This window comes from Curcuma longa, chromosome 5, assembly GCF_044706935.1.
Source record: "Curcuma longa cultivar G26 ecotype Majalengka, Jawa Barat chromosome 5, ITB_CL_G26_1.1, whole genome shotgun sequence".
Lineage (NCBI taxonomy): Eukaryota > Viridiplantae > Streptophyta > Magnoliopsida > Zingiberales > Zingiberaceae > Curcuma > Curcuma longa.
In genome coordinates this window covers 11,022,907-11,040,019 of record NC_133865.1, presented here as the reverse complement: position 1 = coordinate 11,040,019, position 17,113 = coordinate 11,022,907, and the positions used below count along the sequence as shown (strand labels likewise).

At 36.3% G+C, this 17,113-nt stretch overlaps 2 protein-coding genes across 2 annotated transcripts in view; both read right to left on the bottom strand.

Moving 5' to 3' along the window:
* Positions 1 to 17,113, bottom strand: part of LOC141829494 (callose synthase 10) — a 119,908-nt gene that overhangs the window by 52,954 nt on the left and 49,841 nt on the right. Inside the window, exons 24-31 of the mRNA XM_074716984.1 lie at positions 14,056 to 14,153; positions 13,843 to 13,924; positions 13,600 to 13,757; positions 13,387 to 13,507; positions 12,610 to 12,707; positions 12,423 to 12,513; positions 12,189 to 12,349; positions 11,990 to 12,099 (exon numbers count right to left, since the gene is read on the bottom strand). Coding sequence (XP_074573085.1) covers positions 11,990 to 12,099; positions 12,189 to 12,349; positions 12,423 to 12,513; positions 12,610 to 12,707; positions 13,387 to 13,507; positions 13,600 to 13,757; positions 13,843 to 13,924; positions 14,056 to 14,153 — 919 coding nt within the window. The remainder of the gene's footprint in view (positions 1 to 11,989; positions 12,100 to 12,188; positions 12,350 to 12,422; positions 12,514 to 12,609; positions 12,708 to 13,386; positions 13,508 to 13,599; positions 13,758 to 13,842; positions 13,925 to 14,055; positions 14,154 to 17,113) is intronic.
* LOC141829581 (zinc finger CCCH domain-containing protein 33-like) lies at positions 2,792 to 5,254 on the bottom strand. Its single transcript, XM_074717089.1, has 2 exons — positions 5,090 to 5,254; positions 2,792 to 5,006 (listed from the first exon to the last, which is right to left on the bottom strand). Exon 2 carries the CDS (start codon positions 4,990 to 4,992, stop codon positions 3,073 to 3,075), a length of 1,920 nt encoding a protein of 639 aa, XP_074573190.1. The 5' UTR covers positions 4,993 to 5,006; positions 5,090 to 5,254; the 3' UTR covers positions 2,792 to 3,072.

The following is a 17,113-nucleotide window of genomic DNA, read 5'->3' as shown; positions in this document are numbered from 1 at the left end:
ACTTAGGAGTCCAAGGATACCCTCCGTTATAATCATAAAGGATTCTCAGTAATGCTCAAAACGTTTTAAAAAATTTTCAAACTTTATGTCAATTGACACGTGCTTATAACTTCATGCAGGAAACTCAGGACTAAAATTTCTCACTATATCTCCCTTTTACACAATCATCTTTTGCATATCATTGTAAGTTTTCATAAATCCGATTATCGTAAGTCTATTAGTGGGTTTCGATCAAAATTCATTGATGAATTTAGAGAGCTCTGATCGAGCCGATCCAACTCCTATGAGTTTATTAGATGAACTTGATTTCAAATAAGTCCTCATTTTTTATTTTAAAGACCTCTAATAGTACTCAAAACAATTTGAAACTTTCAAACCACTATAGTGTTGGTCCCAAAGACCAACGCGTTTGTGGTGTTGATTTACGAAAACTAGCACCACCATATGTGATCAGAACCGACTGTGATGCTGACCTTCTAAAACTAATACCACAATGTGTAATCAAAATCAACATTGTGATGCAGGTTTCTGAAGACCAACACTGTTGTGGTGTTGGTATTCAGAAACCAACACTATAACCCATACTAGTTAGCACGTAATCATAATTTTACCTATGTGTCTTAAGATCAAGATTGGACATTCATATATACCTTTTATATATTAACATATCTTATATCATTGTAAGTTTTCAAAAATTCAAGTCTCCTGCGTCCATCAATAAGTTTCGATCAAAACTCATTGATGAATTTAAAAATTCTAATCGGGCTTATTCCAATTCACGTAGATTTCTAGTGTGCCTAGGAGTTCAAATGTGTTCTCCATTATTATCGTAAAAAATTTCTGACATTGCTCAAAAGATTTAGAATGTTAGACTTTGTGTCAATTAACATGATGTATAATTTCATGTAGGAGACTCAGGGTCAGGATTTCTCATCGTATCTACCTTTTACACATTCTACACTTTCATCTTATTGTAAAATTTCATAAATCCAAGTCATATAGGTCCATCAATAAGTTTTAGTCTAAATCTATTGATGGACCTAAATAGTTCCAATCATATACATTCCAACTCCTGTGATTTTATTAGGTGAACTTAAGTCTAAATAAACCCTTGTTTACTATTTTAAAACCCTCACAGCAATGATCAAAATGATTTAAACTTTCAAAATAATATGGTGTTGATTTCCGAAGACTAGCACCATAGTAGTGTTAGTCTTCGAAAACCAACACTACTGTGATGCTAGTCTCTGAAAATCAACACCACTGTATGTGATCAGAACCAACACTATGGTGTTGGTTTCTGAAGACTAGTACCACTGTGGTGTTGATTTTCAAAAACTAACATCACAAGGAGTAATGTTGTAAATTGTAGTGTTGATTTTCAAAAATCAACACCACACCGAGAGATGTTGTATTTAAACTGTGCTTTTGATTTATAAAAATCAACACTAAAATAATTTTTATTTTATTTTTAATTATTTTTATTAATAAAATAATTCTCATTATTAATTTATTTTTATTTTTTTTTCTTTTATAATTAAATATAAAAATAGAAGATAATAAAAGATAGAAAATATATTTTTAATATTTTATTAACTTTCTTTTACATTTTTCAATTTTTTATTAAAATTTTTAAATTTAAGATAGAAATAAATAAATTTAAAAATTATATATATCGATTAAAATTTAATTTATTTTAAAAAGAAAAAAATTCTATGATGTAGATAAGAGAAAGAGGAGGAAAAAATCAAATAGTTGTGTAAAACAGAAATAAAAAAAAAATCAAATTTCAATGTTCTTTTTCGATATTCTTAAATTTGAAGTAAGTTTTTTGGAAATTTATTGAAATAAGAAAGGAGACCAAGAATATATATAGTGCTGTTCATTAGCCAGGAAACAGTTGGGAAAGCGTGACATTTATAGTGGAGTGGGGTGACAGAGGAACTTGTTCACTCATGCTGAAAACGACAGGCGACAAAACATCACTTCGAAGAAAATCCTTGATAGATTCAGATAAAATCTGAAAAATATTGTAATCCTCGTCATAAAATTGAATTGTTGTTAGGGGTGAATTTGGATTAAAATCAAATTGAACTAAATTAATTAAAATTGAATCAAACTGAATTTTTTTAAATAAATTAAATCGATCAAATTTTTAAATAAAAATCAAATAAAAAGACTTAATAATTTAATTTTTAATCGAATTAACCGAAATAATCGAATTATTTAAATATTATAAAAAAATTATTAATTAATTAAGAATTTATAAATTTACTTATCTAAATATTTATAAATTATTTTTTTATTTTAAGTAATTCAGTTAATTCAATTTATTTGATTTAATCAAACAAAAAATTTTAAAATCGAAATCAAACCGAATTAATCAATTTTTAAAAAAATAATTAAAATTTTAAAATAATCGAAGTGAATTTTTAAATTTCATCAGTTTAATCGATAAATTTCATCAGTTTAATCGATTTATTCAGTTTAACTAAATTTTTATTCACCCTTAATTATTGTTATGTTTTGATTCAGCTTTATATAAAAAAATCACATCAGTCTCATCCTTTGAATCACTTACCTTATTAATATTTTATTTAATTAAAATATAAATCTTACACTTTTCATTTAATTCGAATTAATTTTTGAACTAAGAAATTTATTAGAAATTTTTTTAGTATTTCCACATCTTCTCAACTTGTTTCATCTCATGCCTGTTGCTTCATAACCGTGTAACACTAATATTAACAAAGCAATATCATAGGACATCACAGACTAATCTCATAGGATATTATAGAACAAAAGAAGATGTCGAGGTCTGTTTATTCTGAAATTGTCGTCGACGTTACACATAACTAAGAGCCAACTTAACAAGCCTCCATAACATATACCAATGCTATTAATTAAGCTACATATGAAAGAACATGCAAGATGCCTTTGCTTAGCCAGTGAATACTTTTACTAGGCGCTAGCCATTCCTTGATAAAAAAAAAGAGATAATAATGCATTCAAAGAATACGATGAAGAAAAATCTCGTCAGAGTAAGAGAAAACGTTACCGTCGGCTGTTGATCTATGTCACCATGTGCTCCTCCGCCCAAGGTGCATATATGTCCTGGTTGACCTGGTATCCATTCCGCTGGTAGCCAGCACCAAGCTGTCCTCCGGTAGCTACAGGCCCATCTTTCACCCGAGAATGAACCCAGGACAAATCGGGCTCATTGACTCCGGCAGCCACGGTGGCTGTAGCAACCCCGATAGGGGTCCCCTGGTTGCCTCGGTGAGCAAAGGAAACAGATGTTCTAAGCTTGTTCAGTTCTTCTCCATGGATGCCCCAATCCAATTTCCCATCCGGCGAACCCCAGTCCGAAAGTGCGGCTGGTGGTGTGGCCATCACTGTGGTAGTCATCGCAGAAAGCGTGGACTGGCGACTGGTTGTTGCCCCACGGTCACAGAAGCTCTGGCTGCGCTTGGCAAACGCAGAAGCCCTCGAGTTCATGATGGCCTTCGCCATCGGGTGATCGAAAGTTGATACTGCGCTAACGGTAGGGGAAGATGAAAGGCTGCCTCCGAATCCAGAAAGCAATTGAGACCGGTGCATCTGGACTCCGGAGGGCGATTGCAACTGAGGTCCGGTGTGCCTCAAAGACAACCCCTTCAATTTTGGAAGCAACGAGGGATCGACGGGAAAGTCACTATATTCCGGGACCTTTGCTCCCCAGTTGGCCTGAGGAGAGGTCGTTTTGGTTATCTCATCGACAAGTTTCTGCTTATATCCTTCGAGTCCAAGCAGGTCGAGGTCGAAATCCATGTTCCTGGAGCTAAGAGAAGCCTTGAGTCTGCTGCTCGACAGCTGCAAGTCCGAGGGGGGCGTCATGTTGTTTGTTTGACTCATCCACGGCGCTGTAGCCCCCAACCCCGAAGAAACCGAGGGGGACATCGGAGATCCCGGCTGCTGCATCAGCATCAATGCCGTGGCCATGTCCAATGAGGAAAGAGCAGGCGGCGACGATCTCGGTGACGACAACACGGTTCCGGCAACCGATGCAGCAGAGGGATTCACCGCGCGCAGCTCCTCTGGCTTGTGGGCGAAGAAGCACACTCGGCGGTTGCAACCCGTTTCGTCCTTGCAGAGACGAGTCCGGTACTGGGCCGGGTGGAGCCAACTCTCAAACACACCGTGAGCGTACTCACAGGCATCGCCGTTGCGGCAAGAACCTTTGCGGAATTCGGGGCACGGAACGCAGCTGTAGGAGTGCTTCCTTGGGTCACGGCGACGGGCGTTCTCTCCGGGGTGCACAAAGGGGCACTCCGTCCAGTCGTGGGAGTAGGCGCGGGAGCATGGCTTAACTTTGAAAGTATACATCCGGAAATCGTCGGTGCCGTAGATCCCAGTATTAATGTCCGGGAGCGTCAAATCCAGAGGGTATTCCTTCTTCTCCCCTGGCTTGACTTGCTCTTCTTTGCGCGGCGACGAAACCCTAGGGCAAGAAGGAGCTTTCAGGATCACCTCGAGGGATTTGGCGATGGCACTAGAGGACTGCCTCGCTATGACATCTCCTGGTCGGTTTCCTTTTGCGTCAAGGGCGTCCACCAAATCGGCAGAGGCGCCGACCAAGAGCTTCACTGCCTCGAGAGAGGAGGGAGACCCACCGGAGGCGGCGCAGTGGAGAGCCGTAGCACCGTCGGAAACGTCACAGCGAGCCGGCTCGGCAGGAAGAACCGAAAGGATGTACTCGATCACCGCCGTGCATCCATAGAGCGCCGCAATCATGAGCGGGGTCCGCTGCTGGAAGCCCATCATCGCTCGGGAGCACCCGAGGGATCGGCCGTACCAGGGGGCTGCGCCATCGAGAGGGTACCCGTCGTCCTCCACCGCCCGCCTAAAGGCGACGAGGTCGTTCGAGGCGGCAAGCTCCAGAAGCAACGCTGACATCTCCGCCTCTGACTTGCCGTTGGTTGGAGCGGAGCGCTTCCCGCGGCTGCTGCACATATCCGCTCTTCCAACTATACAAAAACAATGAATCGTAATGAGCAGCAAAATCAAAAGACCAAATCAAACGCGACCATGAGAAAGGAGAGCTGCCCACCGGAGGTGCGTCGGGGACAAATCGAGGGCGTAGACAACAGGGGCTGCGGTGGGAAGCTTGGCCATGGCGCCCCTTTTGTAGACTGTCCAACTTTGCGACTCGATCACTAATTCCACGAAAATCACCGGCAAGCCCTAGTTCGTAAAATTGGAACGCGACATCGGTGTTGATGACGATGATAAAGTCTTGTGCGAAACGGTACAGAAGGGCTAATCTGAAAATTACAAATTCTTTGTCTGAGACAGGAAAGAGTATGTAAGAAAGGAGAAAGGTCTACGGGTCAAATGGTCACAACGCGAAGCAAAGTGCCTTCTTCCTACTCCAATCTGACGATGTCACCTGTCGCCGTTAAACGGGATACTAAATCCACTCGTAAATTCGGCACCCCGCCATTCGGCCTCTCGTTTATCAACTGATAGGTGTGGGTCGCATAACCTCATGGGAAGGGAGATAGAAATGGGTCCCGTTGGCATTACATGTTAAGGAGTTTATGGAATTAAAAAGGAAAGAGAATATCGAAATTCGAAGCACAATTAAATTTAAAAGTCGAAGGCCCACGCGGGGGGAATTATAAATATTTAAAAACATAAAGGAAAGAAAAATAAATAATTGGATCGGATTTGCCAAGTCAAACGGGGTCAGCTTGAACTATTCTGCATATTAAGATATTTATTTTTTTTGTGAAAATAAATGATTCGTTGGCCCACTTGCCCACGAATTCAAAAGTTGGTCGACTTTTTTTATTTCCAGTCAAAGTAATGACCATTTATCTCAATTTGAATTGATTTTAATAATTGTCCATTTGTATTATCCATTTTTTTAGCCTTTTAAAATATGATTTTAAGTGAGTCAAAAAGATGACTACAAAAATCTGATTTAGTTATTCTACATAAAAGAGTAAAACCAGATATTTAAACAAAATTAACATATTTAATCTGAAAATATTTTAATTATCAAATATAAATATTAGTAGGGAATTATAGAGTATGTATTGTTGTTACAATTGATCTATCTAAGGGCCATAGTTTTGATTTGGTCCTATTTGAGTTATGGATAATTTTAATATGGTTGTTAAATCGATTAGAAAAAATGCTTAACTTAGACTTCATATATATTCTTATACGTGTTGAGTGCGTAAATACAGAATCTTGATAAGAACTATAGTTGTAATTATGACAAAGTTCAAATTGAGGTTTAGTAAGAAAAAGGTCTAATAGATGTTTGGAAGAAAAATTTCGAAGAAGTGATATTTAAACAAATAAAAGAGTCCAACTAAAAGAGTTGCCAGGAGTATTAAGTGGTTCTTGGTAGAATAAAAGTTCTAAAAAAGTGAACTTTTAATAAACTGAAGTTCAACTAGTTCTTAACAGATGAAAAGTCTAACAGGAGTCAACTTTAGATAGATAAAAATTTGATTCATTTTTAGTAGAAGAGAATTTTAAGAGTGAGCCCTTTGCAAGTTGTCCAAGTGATTCTTTGTAAATGAGAAGTTCTAAAAGAGTGAATTTCAAACAAGTGAAAGTCCATGTGAATCTTGGGTAGATGACAATTTTTGGATGAGAAACTCTTGTCAAATCTGATAGATGCCAATGGTGATTTACAAGTTTGAAAAGGTGTTAAATGAATGACTCAACTGGCTCAGATAGAACAAGACTCAAATGCAAAGCTCCAAGAATTAGAGACTTGTCAAGGGGATTTAAGAGAATCAACATAACTAATATAAAGACATGTAAAATGAGAAATGTAAGAGTGTTGTGGCTTTGGTTTTTTTGGATAGGAGATTTCTATTTAGGCATGTATTCCAGTAGAAAATAAGTGTTTTTGGTCTAAGTCTATGAAACAACTCAAGGTAAAACAGGTTAGTTGCCTAGATCATTTTTGAATCGATGAAATAGATGAGTCAACTATGTGGTCAAATGTCTCTTTGTTGCTTGTGAATAGAAGGTTTCTATTCCAGCTTGAGTTACTGATAACACATTAGTCAATTAAAGTTTCTTAGAGTTGATTATTTGTATGATTTGAATTTGAATCAACCCAAATAGTCTTTTGACTTTGTTTCTCCAAGATAAGATTCATCTCAATAGATATGAGTCTTAAGACATTTGATATCAATTAAAATTGTGTCAATGGTGAAAAAGATTAGAAGTTTATGTAGGTGAGTGAATAGTTATTCAAGAAGTTGATTGCATACACAAGCATTAAAAAATTCACATTGTGAAGCCATCTGATTGGGTCAACTAATGTTGAAGAAGTCACATGGAAGAACTTATCTTAATTGACACATTAGAATTGTCATTTTACTTGCTTTGTTATCTTTATTTTAGTTACTTATGACATGGATTTTCTATTTATATATCTTCTTAAATTATTTCATTTGAAATGTAATGTATAACATTTCTACTTTGGATTCAGTATTTCAGAAGTTAATTGAGTTGACTGCTAACCAAAAGATCAAAAATACTTTTTGGATTATTGTTTGATGAATTGTATGTCTCTTTCAACTAATGCTCACAAACACGCTTTGTATGCTCTACAGAAACATTCTAAATAGTGGCATTTATTTACATCGATAACTTTGATATTCTTCTCTCTTGCATGTGTTCTTTATTGTCCTACTATTATTACATGACTTTACTATTGTGAACAACAATTTCTCTGTATTAACATGTTTACTGTAAAATTTTTGCTACTTAGATACATTTGATGTTCTCAACATAGCTTACATTGTATAATAATAATAATAAATTTATTTTCTCCTTGTTTAACTTTATTAAAATTTATTTAAATAGGCTTCTTAACAGGTTAATCGATTACTAGTGATTGGTTTGTAATGTTTAATTAAAATTATATTAAAAATATGAAATAGTATTCAGTGGACTAACATCATGGACATGAACAACATGAATAGAATGTCCAATAATAGGCATTTATATGACAAATTTTATTTCTATATCATTTGATTATGTTTGATGTTCTTTATATCTATAATAGTGTTCTTTATTTCATAACGGTGGCTGGCAACCTAACGCAACCCTCCTCCTTTATCCGGGCTTGGGATCATTGCCGGTCCCAAGCCCGGATAAAGGAGGAGGGTTGCGTTAGGTTGCCAGCCAGCGTTAAACTAAGGCAAACACTCATGAATGGATCCATTAAACTATTGTGTTAATGCTAGTATGTTCCCCGAAAGGAACGCGTTGCAGGGTCCGACTGTAACGTCTCGGCAAGGACCGCTACATCTCCATGAGAACTTGGGTGTAGTGTTAAATGAGCAAAAGTTCTCACACCATAGGTTGGGTAAGAATAAAAATTATAGGAAAATTAATAGTGTAAGATTTGGAACATGGAATATAGGAACCCTTACTAGTAAAACAATGGAGGTAGTAGATACGATGATTAGGAGAAGAATTAGTATTTTGTGTGTACAAGAGACAAAATGGGTAGGCAAAAAGGCAAAGTTGATAGAGAACTCGGGTTATAAGTTATGGTACACAGGGAAGAGTAAAACAAGAAATGGAGTTGGTGTTATTGTAGATAGTTCGTTAAAGGATGAAGTTGTAGGAGTAAATAGAAAGGGGGATAGAATTATAGCTCTCAAAATAGTAGTAGAGAAAGACACTATAAATGTAATTAGTGTATATGCACCTCAAGCAGGATTAGATGAAAATACCAAATCAAGGTTTTGGGATGACCTAGATGAAGTATTACAAAATATTCCATCAAATGAAATGATTTTAATAGGAGGTGATCTAAATGGACATGTTGGAGTGAAAAATGAGGAATATGAGAGGGTGCATGGGGATTATGGGTTTGGAACAAGAAATGAGGAAGGTAAAACTATACTGGATTTTGCGATAGCATATGATCTTATACTAGCTAATACGTTTTTTAAGAAAAGAGAAGAACACTTGATCACATTTAAAAGCGGGAATAATAAATCGCAAATTGACTTTCTTATGGTTAGGAAGAGGGATAGAAAGATTTGTAAAGATTGTAAGGTCATTCCTGGAGAAAGTTTAACTACCCAACATAGGTTAGTAGTATTGGATATACGTCTTAAGCATAATATCCATAAAAAGAAAATATCCACTACTCCTAGAATTAAGTGGTGGAAGTTGAAGGATGAGAAACAAAACATATTTAAGGAGAAGGTAGAAGGACAAGTATTAGGTGAAGTATACGGTGACCCTACTACGACATGGGATAAAATGGTATCAAAGTTGAAAATAATAGCCAAGAGTATACTCGGCGAGTCAAAGGGGCATGTACCACCAAGTAAAGAATCTTGGTGGTGGAATGAGAAAGTACAGGAAAAAGTGAAGGAAAAACGAATAGCCTATAAGAAAAAAGAAGGAGAAAAAGACATTTATAAAATAGCTAAAGTGAGAGAGAGGAAGACAAAAGATATTAGCCAAATAAGATGTATTAAAGATGAATGCAATAGGGTATTAGTAAATGATGGAGAAATAAAAGAGCGGCGGAAGAGGTATTTTCATCAACTTTTTAATGAAGGTGTAGGTGATCAACTTAACTTAGGTAATTTAAGCAGGTCGAAATGAGTATAGAAATTTAAATTTTTACCGTAGAATTCAAATTTCAGAAGTAGAACAAGCTTCAAACGGAATGAAAAATGGAAAAGCCGTTGGACCAGTTTAATATATATATATATTAAATTAATAGGGTAATTTTATTAGGTTTTAACGAAGCATATTTAAATTATCTCAATCATAGCTACGAGTTAATTAAACTTATTAACCTAAGTTTTTAATTAAATACCTTACCTATTTCCGGTTGTTCCCCGCTGCAACACACGACCGTGCATCCCGGGTGAACTCTGGAGGAGTCACCGGTCCCAGGCGAAGCCTCTAAGGCATCGCTGGTCTCGAGCGAAGCCTCCAGAGGCATCGTCGGGCTGGGGTGACTGCTCCGGATGAGTCGTCAGGCTCGGGCGACGCCTCCAAAGGCAAGCATCGTCGGGCTGGGGTGACTGCTCCGGATGAGTCGTTAGGTTCGGGCGACGCCTCCAAAGGCAGGCAACGCGTCCGAAGATCCCGCGTGTGCCTCTAACATCAGTATCATTTGTGTCGGTGACAGTTCGCTAGCGGAACGAGATGTTTTGGCCGTATCGGACGAAACGGCTCAAGATTTTAAATCATGGATATAACAACCTTACATTCCAAAAACTATGGTTTGATATTTCATACTTTACCGGGTGGCACTTGGCACAAACAATATCTCATGTATCGATGGGGCAATCATGTCGATGAGTATCATGTCAATCTACCACTCAACAACCCTTGATAATGTTGCATCTTTTTTTTCTTATTTAGATATTTTCTCCTTTCACATTCAATTCGCCATCAGCACCATATATCGAAATGTCGGCACGATATCAAAACAATATAGTTCTAGTCAAAGACCGAAGAACTTCGGCACAATTTGAGATTTTGAAACTTGCCGAAAACTAACCCACAACAACTTCGAAAACCATATAACTGACAGCCACTTAACTTGGATGAAATCATACTAAAAATACTGAAAATCCCACCAAAGTAAAGAACATTGTTCAGTGACCAAACCGAAGTGAACCACAACCCCAAAACCAACCATAGATGACACAAGGTTGCGTGTAGAAATGCTATGCCTATCATTAACTAACCCATTTCCATGCTATGTTGAGTCATTATACTATAATATTAGCCAAAAAGTAGGTTTAATTTGGATCTAAATGACATCATCAAGTGCTCTTTACTCTTAGGTAAATTTACCTCAGTGCCTGAACAAGAAATTATTTGAAAAAATAGTAGGGAGTGAGAATATCGACCAACTTAAATTTTAGTTTTAGAATAACCTTACATATAAATCTGGTACAGTTTTTATTAATTAGCAAGCAGTGCAGTATCCAGATATGTTATACAAGAAATTGTTAAGTTCAAAGATCATTTGATCTAATAGAAAGCTTATGTAATAAAAAAGCATTGGATATCAACCAGTACCAATGGATGTCTTATGTAACCATAACGTGACAAGCCAGCAATTCAAATTCACAATAGCACTACCATGGTTTAAAATCTCCGGCCATGCCAAGGTTTCCGTCCCAGACCGAAACGATACAATTTCGATACTGTATCGTGTCGTGCCGATATAGTTTCGATATTTTTAAACATAAAATATGTTAACTAAAATTAAAATTTTAAATTTAAATATTTAAAAATAAAAATTATATATATATATATATATAAATTAATAGGATAATTTTATTAGACTTTAATTAAGTCTATTTAAATTATTCTAATTATAGCTAAGAGCTAATTAAAATTATTAACTTAAATTTTTAATTAAACGGTTAAAAACCTCTATTCCGCTTCCGTCCACGCAAGACCGTGGGCACGCGTGGCTTGGGCATCATCGATCCCGGGCGAAGCCTCCAGAGGTGTCGTCGGTCCCAAACGAAGCCTCCAAAGGCGTCACAGCGCCAATACACGTGTGTCGATGCCAGCCCGTGAGCAAAACGATATATTTCACCAGCATTGGACGAAACGGCTCAAGATTTTAATCTATGAGCAGTACATCATATATAACTTTATGTAAGTGATCTGGGGGGATGGACAAGTGGACTTGGATTGGATACATAGTTGAAGAGTCCAGAATGTTAGGAACTAGAGAGAGAAGAATGAAAGATAACAAAAGACTATCTAGGATGGGCAACAATAACATGAAGATCTAATTACAATGTTTGGTCATCAAATGATAAAGAATTAAAACCCTGTCATTAAGAAGGCAGCTCTAGAATAGTAAATACAAACTTGAAGTTGAACTATATAGCATTTACGAAAACAATTGTAAATGGCAAACTGCATCAGGAACCCATGTTATGTTCTTCAAATAATTTTGCAACATTACCGGGATAGATTTTCTGAAGATAGAAAAGGGTCGAGATCCCATCTTCATTTTCAACTTTTAATTCTGATTTGCTGAAGAGGACTGTCTCACTGTAGTACGGAGTAAATACACTACAATCCCAAAAAACCTCCTAGCTTTAATCAGATGCTAAATATGAAATTTGCGAATTTCAGAAATTATGAAATATAGTATTTACTACCAGAAAGGTATCATCTTAGAAACTGGTTTAGAAGAAGGCATGTCCATAAACAATGAGTTTGCAAAGAATTGAAGTCTCCTTCTAGCTTCTAGGTTCTTCGGAATATTTGCCGCAGAATCTTTTACAGTTAAAAGTAGATGCAGCCGTTTTACCTGAACAGTCTATAGAAAAACACACAATAAGATAGCTACATACATACTAATGTTGGCAAACAAAAGCATGAAAGTTGCATACAAATTCTTCATCTCTGGGCCATGAAATTTTAGAAAAGAAATGGCCTTGATTTCTTTCTCTTGCTAAAATTTGCCAGGTGTCAAATTGCTCTCTGAGGATGAAAGAACTCATTTTGGTTAACAAGATTGGTGAGTGGATAAAAAGAACACTTCACAATTCCATCAAATGGCAAGGAGTTCAAGGGTACCTCAAATTTGATGTCAGCAAATCATGAGTAATAACATCATATAATTCCTGTGCAGCTCTTGAAGCACCAGCAGCAAGTTCTGGAGTCTCATCTCTTATCTGCATAATAACATATCATGAAGAACCACAGGAAGAAGATATAAACAAAGATTCAGCTTCTGGAGGTACAAAGCAAGGTGAATAGATTATCTTCTATAAAATATAACAACAGGTTAAGATAAAAAATATATATGCATACACAACAAAAGATCAGCAGCCTTGCATAAAGCTGTATGCCACAATAAAATATCTTGGCCAAATTTCTGGATAAATCCACAAGAACTACAGCAGAATTCTATCCAATGGGACTAGCATGAAAATTTTGTATGCAAGAACGAACAAAAGCAGAACAAGTTAAAAACTGTATTTTAGTTATTTTTGCTTAACGAATTAGTAACCATGTGCAAGTATCACATTGTAGAAAATTTAACAATCAGAAAGTACCAGAAACAGAAACCTAACATGCAGTCTGAAATTTAAAATGTCTTGAAACTAAGAAACAATGAAACATTATGCTCTAAATGTTGGAATAATAATGCACTCAATTAGTGGTTAATCACTAATCCAACATAATTTCTTAATAGCAGCTGAACCCTAAGAACAAGTATCCAAGAATCACCACAAGATCACACCCAAAGATGGCAAGATTGTTTGAGCTTATGAGTTATGGTTACTTTCTATTTCTTTCACGTTACATATGGTTATACGCGGAATAAGCTCAGGTCTCAGACAGACGTACAAGCAACCCAGTTAAGGCAGAGAGCCTTGACAGGACCAACTGCAGCTTTTTAAGTGTTATGGTCACTACCAATGAGCCCTCTGAAATACTGTTATTAAGCTCACGAAATAATTTTTCCACCCTGTCATCAAGAAACCATTCTTTAGTTCACAAGATACAAAAAAATATTATTTATTCTATTGAACAGAATTAGTGAAACAACAATGTGTTTACCATCTTCCTTCACCATCAAATACATAATGGAGAATCCTTTCTGAACTGTAAAACACTTCCTTGACAGCATATGCCATGTACTTGTCCTTTGAAATTCTGTTCCATAGATTGTCTTGTGTATCTTTGCAATCCAAAGCAAGGTCAATGGCCAATGGAATCTAACCACCAAAAATAGATTACAATCAACATGACAATTGTCATATGTTTTGTTCAAAATAGAAGCTATTATGGTTGATGACAAACCTTACTAGTGAGAAGAAACAAAGGCCATTGTACTAATCGCCAACTCCCAGAATTGCTTGGAATAGAAAGCAAATCCATTTCACTGGAATTAAACATGCAGCAGAAGTATTAAGCTAGACTAATTCCAATAGTACAAGAAACATAAAGTCCAATAAAAAGAAAGAAATTCGATAGGAGTAAATTTCAGAATACGCACTTAAAAAGTTTGATTACCGATTGTTAATATAGTCTTCTTCCCGCAAACTTTTGATAATTTCATTCCAAAAGGGGGAGAATTTAGCTGCAAAGTCTCTGGCTGTATCATTTGATTCCTGGCACCGACAGGAACAATAGGCATCTTAAGAACATGTACCAAAATAAAAATAGCATTCCTATTAATCTAAGAGAACAGTCGAGCTGCCATGAGAACTTGAAACACATTAAGCACTTACAACTACGTAATTGGGGGCACTTTCTATGTGTACATCTAATATAAAGAATTTTGTTTGGGTTTCTAGTTATATGGATAAAATCAAGAAGCGACAACAAAACTGAAGATCACTATGTCGCAGCAAAAACATAGGCAGTATAGTTATTCGGTCACAAGTTAGTGATTCATCTGAATTTTGTATTTGTGAAACACAGTTTCTTGAGCATAATTAAATTAAACACTATAACCAGGCGTGGAATTTGCTAATTGCCCTTTTTAAAGTTCTCACAACTTACACAACATCACAACCATGTTACCAATTGCACCCATATGAATATGTCATAATCAGCTAATATGAATCTCCATGATATCCAATATACGGTGACAGCAGAGAAGCTAAATTCTGTATTCCACTATTTTTTCCATTTTCACAAGCCTTCTGCAATTAATACATCTCCTACAGCTTATTGCAAATCCAGTGTTATCAGGAATCTAGCTCCCCAAGCTGTTGTAAACCATTAACCCAATAATGCAAGCTGCGAGTCAAGATTGCAATGGCATTAACCCCAGCTAAGATGCAACGTTTTAAGCATATGCAAGACACCTGAATTTCATGACCCTGCATCATTGCACAGCATGTGCTCTCACCACTGCCTCCTAGGTATAATATTATACTATAATCCACCTAGACTTCCGTGAGCTATATACTCACTAACTCATATTAGCATTTAAAAAGAATAAGATAAACAACCAAGTTGAAAAGGAACTCAAACAAGAAGGGAAAAAATAAAAAGATGGTGATAGAAATAATGGTAAAAAGCTAATGTAGTGGGGGAAAATGTAAATAATCCCACAGGTGAAAAGAAATAAAACAAGTTCAAATTTTGTGAGTGATATTGTACATCCCCTTTATTCTTATAAATAAATAGGTATTGAAAAAAGATACCTTGATGTACACCCATGCTTATTCCCATTCAAATGCAATGTTGAATTTAGTGCTCGTTGCAATTTCAATTGGAAGTTTAAATGTACACATATAGCTTGTATATGTGACAAACATGCTATTAGTTACACATGTCCTATGATAAATTTTTAATGTGGTCGCTTAACATGTACATCATTGACCTTATAATGAACATGCCATTTGGTAATGAGTGATTGAAACTCCTTGGTTCTTACTACTAGCTACTTTGCTAATCTTTACCTACCCCAAGTCACAATAACTGAAAGTTTAATAGGACTTTGTCAACTATTTAATATTCAAAGTGTTCTATTAACATGTTTATTCATTTAATTTTTGACATCATACATTGTTTTCTAAGAGAGAAGGGGAGCCTTGGCGTAACGGTAAGGTTGTTGTCATATGACCTAGAGGTCACAGGTTCAATGCCAAAAAGGCAAGGTAAGGCTGCGTACAATGGATCCTTTCCCCGGACCCCGCATGGCGGGAGCTGTGCACCGGGCTGCCCTTTTATACATTGTTTTCTAAGAGAAGCTTTAACGCAATGGTAAAATTGCTACCATGTGATTTTGACATCACAAGTTCGAGTTATAGAAATAGTCTCTTGCAAAATACAAAATAAGACTAATGTGGTCCCACCCTTCCTTGAGTCCCTACACTAGCAAGAGCTTCGTGCACCGAGCTGTCCTTTTATATATTATTTTCTAACATTTAGGTCATGATGATGTATGAAATGATATTGAGGTGACAAGAATTTGACCACCAAAGTTCTGGAATATAGCATTTGAGCAGTCAATCGGCAATAGGTACTTTAAATCATGGTTTAAAATTTCATACCGTGCCAAGTGGCACAGGCAGAATTTATAATTTCATCCACTGGTCGACACTGATACCAGCACAAGCACCGTAAGCCACCACGATCCCACAGTGAGCGATCACATGGTGACCTCCGCAAGGGTTCCACAATCCTAAGAAGACCTCCATGAGCTCCTGGGTGCATTGCAATCCCACGAGGTCGCGGAGTTGCCGTGATCCCGCAGAAACCAGTCAAAGCCAACCCCAAGCCTGGTTGAAAAAGGGTGAAGATTGTACGTTAGGTTGTCAACCAACATAGACTTATAGAAAAATATTCAATAAATAAATTCATCAAACTATTATGTCAATGCTAGGATGTTCCCCGTAAAGAAAGCGTTGCAGGGTAACATCTTGCCAAGGACCGCTACATCTCCATAAGGACTCAAGTGTAGTATTAAATATGCAAGAATTCTCACACTATAGGTAGAGTAAAAACAAATATTACAGAAAATCTAATCGTCTAAAATTTTGAACATGAAATCTAGAAACACTCATTGGTAAAACAATAAAAGTAGTAAATACGATGATTAAGAGAAAAATTAATATTTTATATGTACAAGAGACAATATAGGTACGAGAGAAGGTAAAGATGATAGAGAATTCGGGTTTTAAATTATGATACATAGGAAAGAGTAAAACAAGAAATGGAATAGGTATTGTTGTCGATAATTCGCTAAAGGATGAAGTAGAAGTAGTTAAAAAGCGGATAAGATTATAACTCTCAAGATAGTGGTAACGAAAAAAATTATTAATATAATTAACATATATGCACCTCAAGTAGGATTAGATGAACACACCAAATCTATATTCTAGGACGACCTAGAGGAGGTATTACAAAACGTTCTATCAACCAAAATGATTTTAATAGGAGAAGATCTAAATGGGTATGTAGGAGTGAAAAATAAGGAATATGATAGAGTGCATAAAGGTTATGGGTTCATAACAAGAAATGAAAGGAAAACTATATTGGATTTTGCAATAGCAAATGACCTTATACCAGCTAATACATTTTAAAAAAAAAGAAGAAAAATACTTAATCATATACA

What these genes read in the sequence shown, in the direction of transcription:
- LOC141829581 (XM_074717089.1), bottom strand. Translation starts at nt 4,992, where the DNA reads ATGTGCAGCAGCCGCGGGAAGCGCTCCGCTCCAACCAACGGCAAGTCA.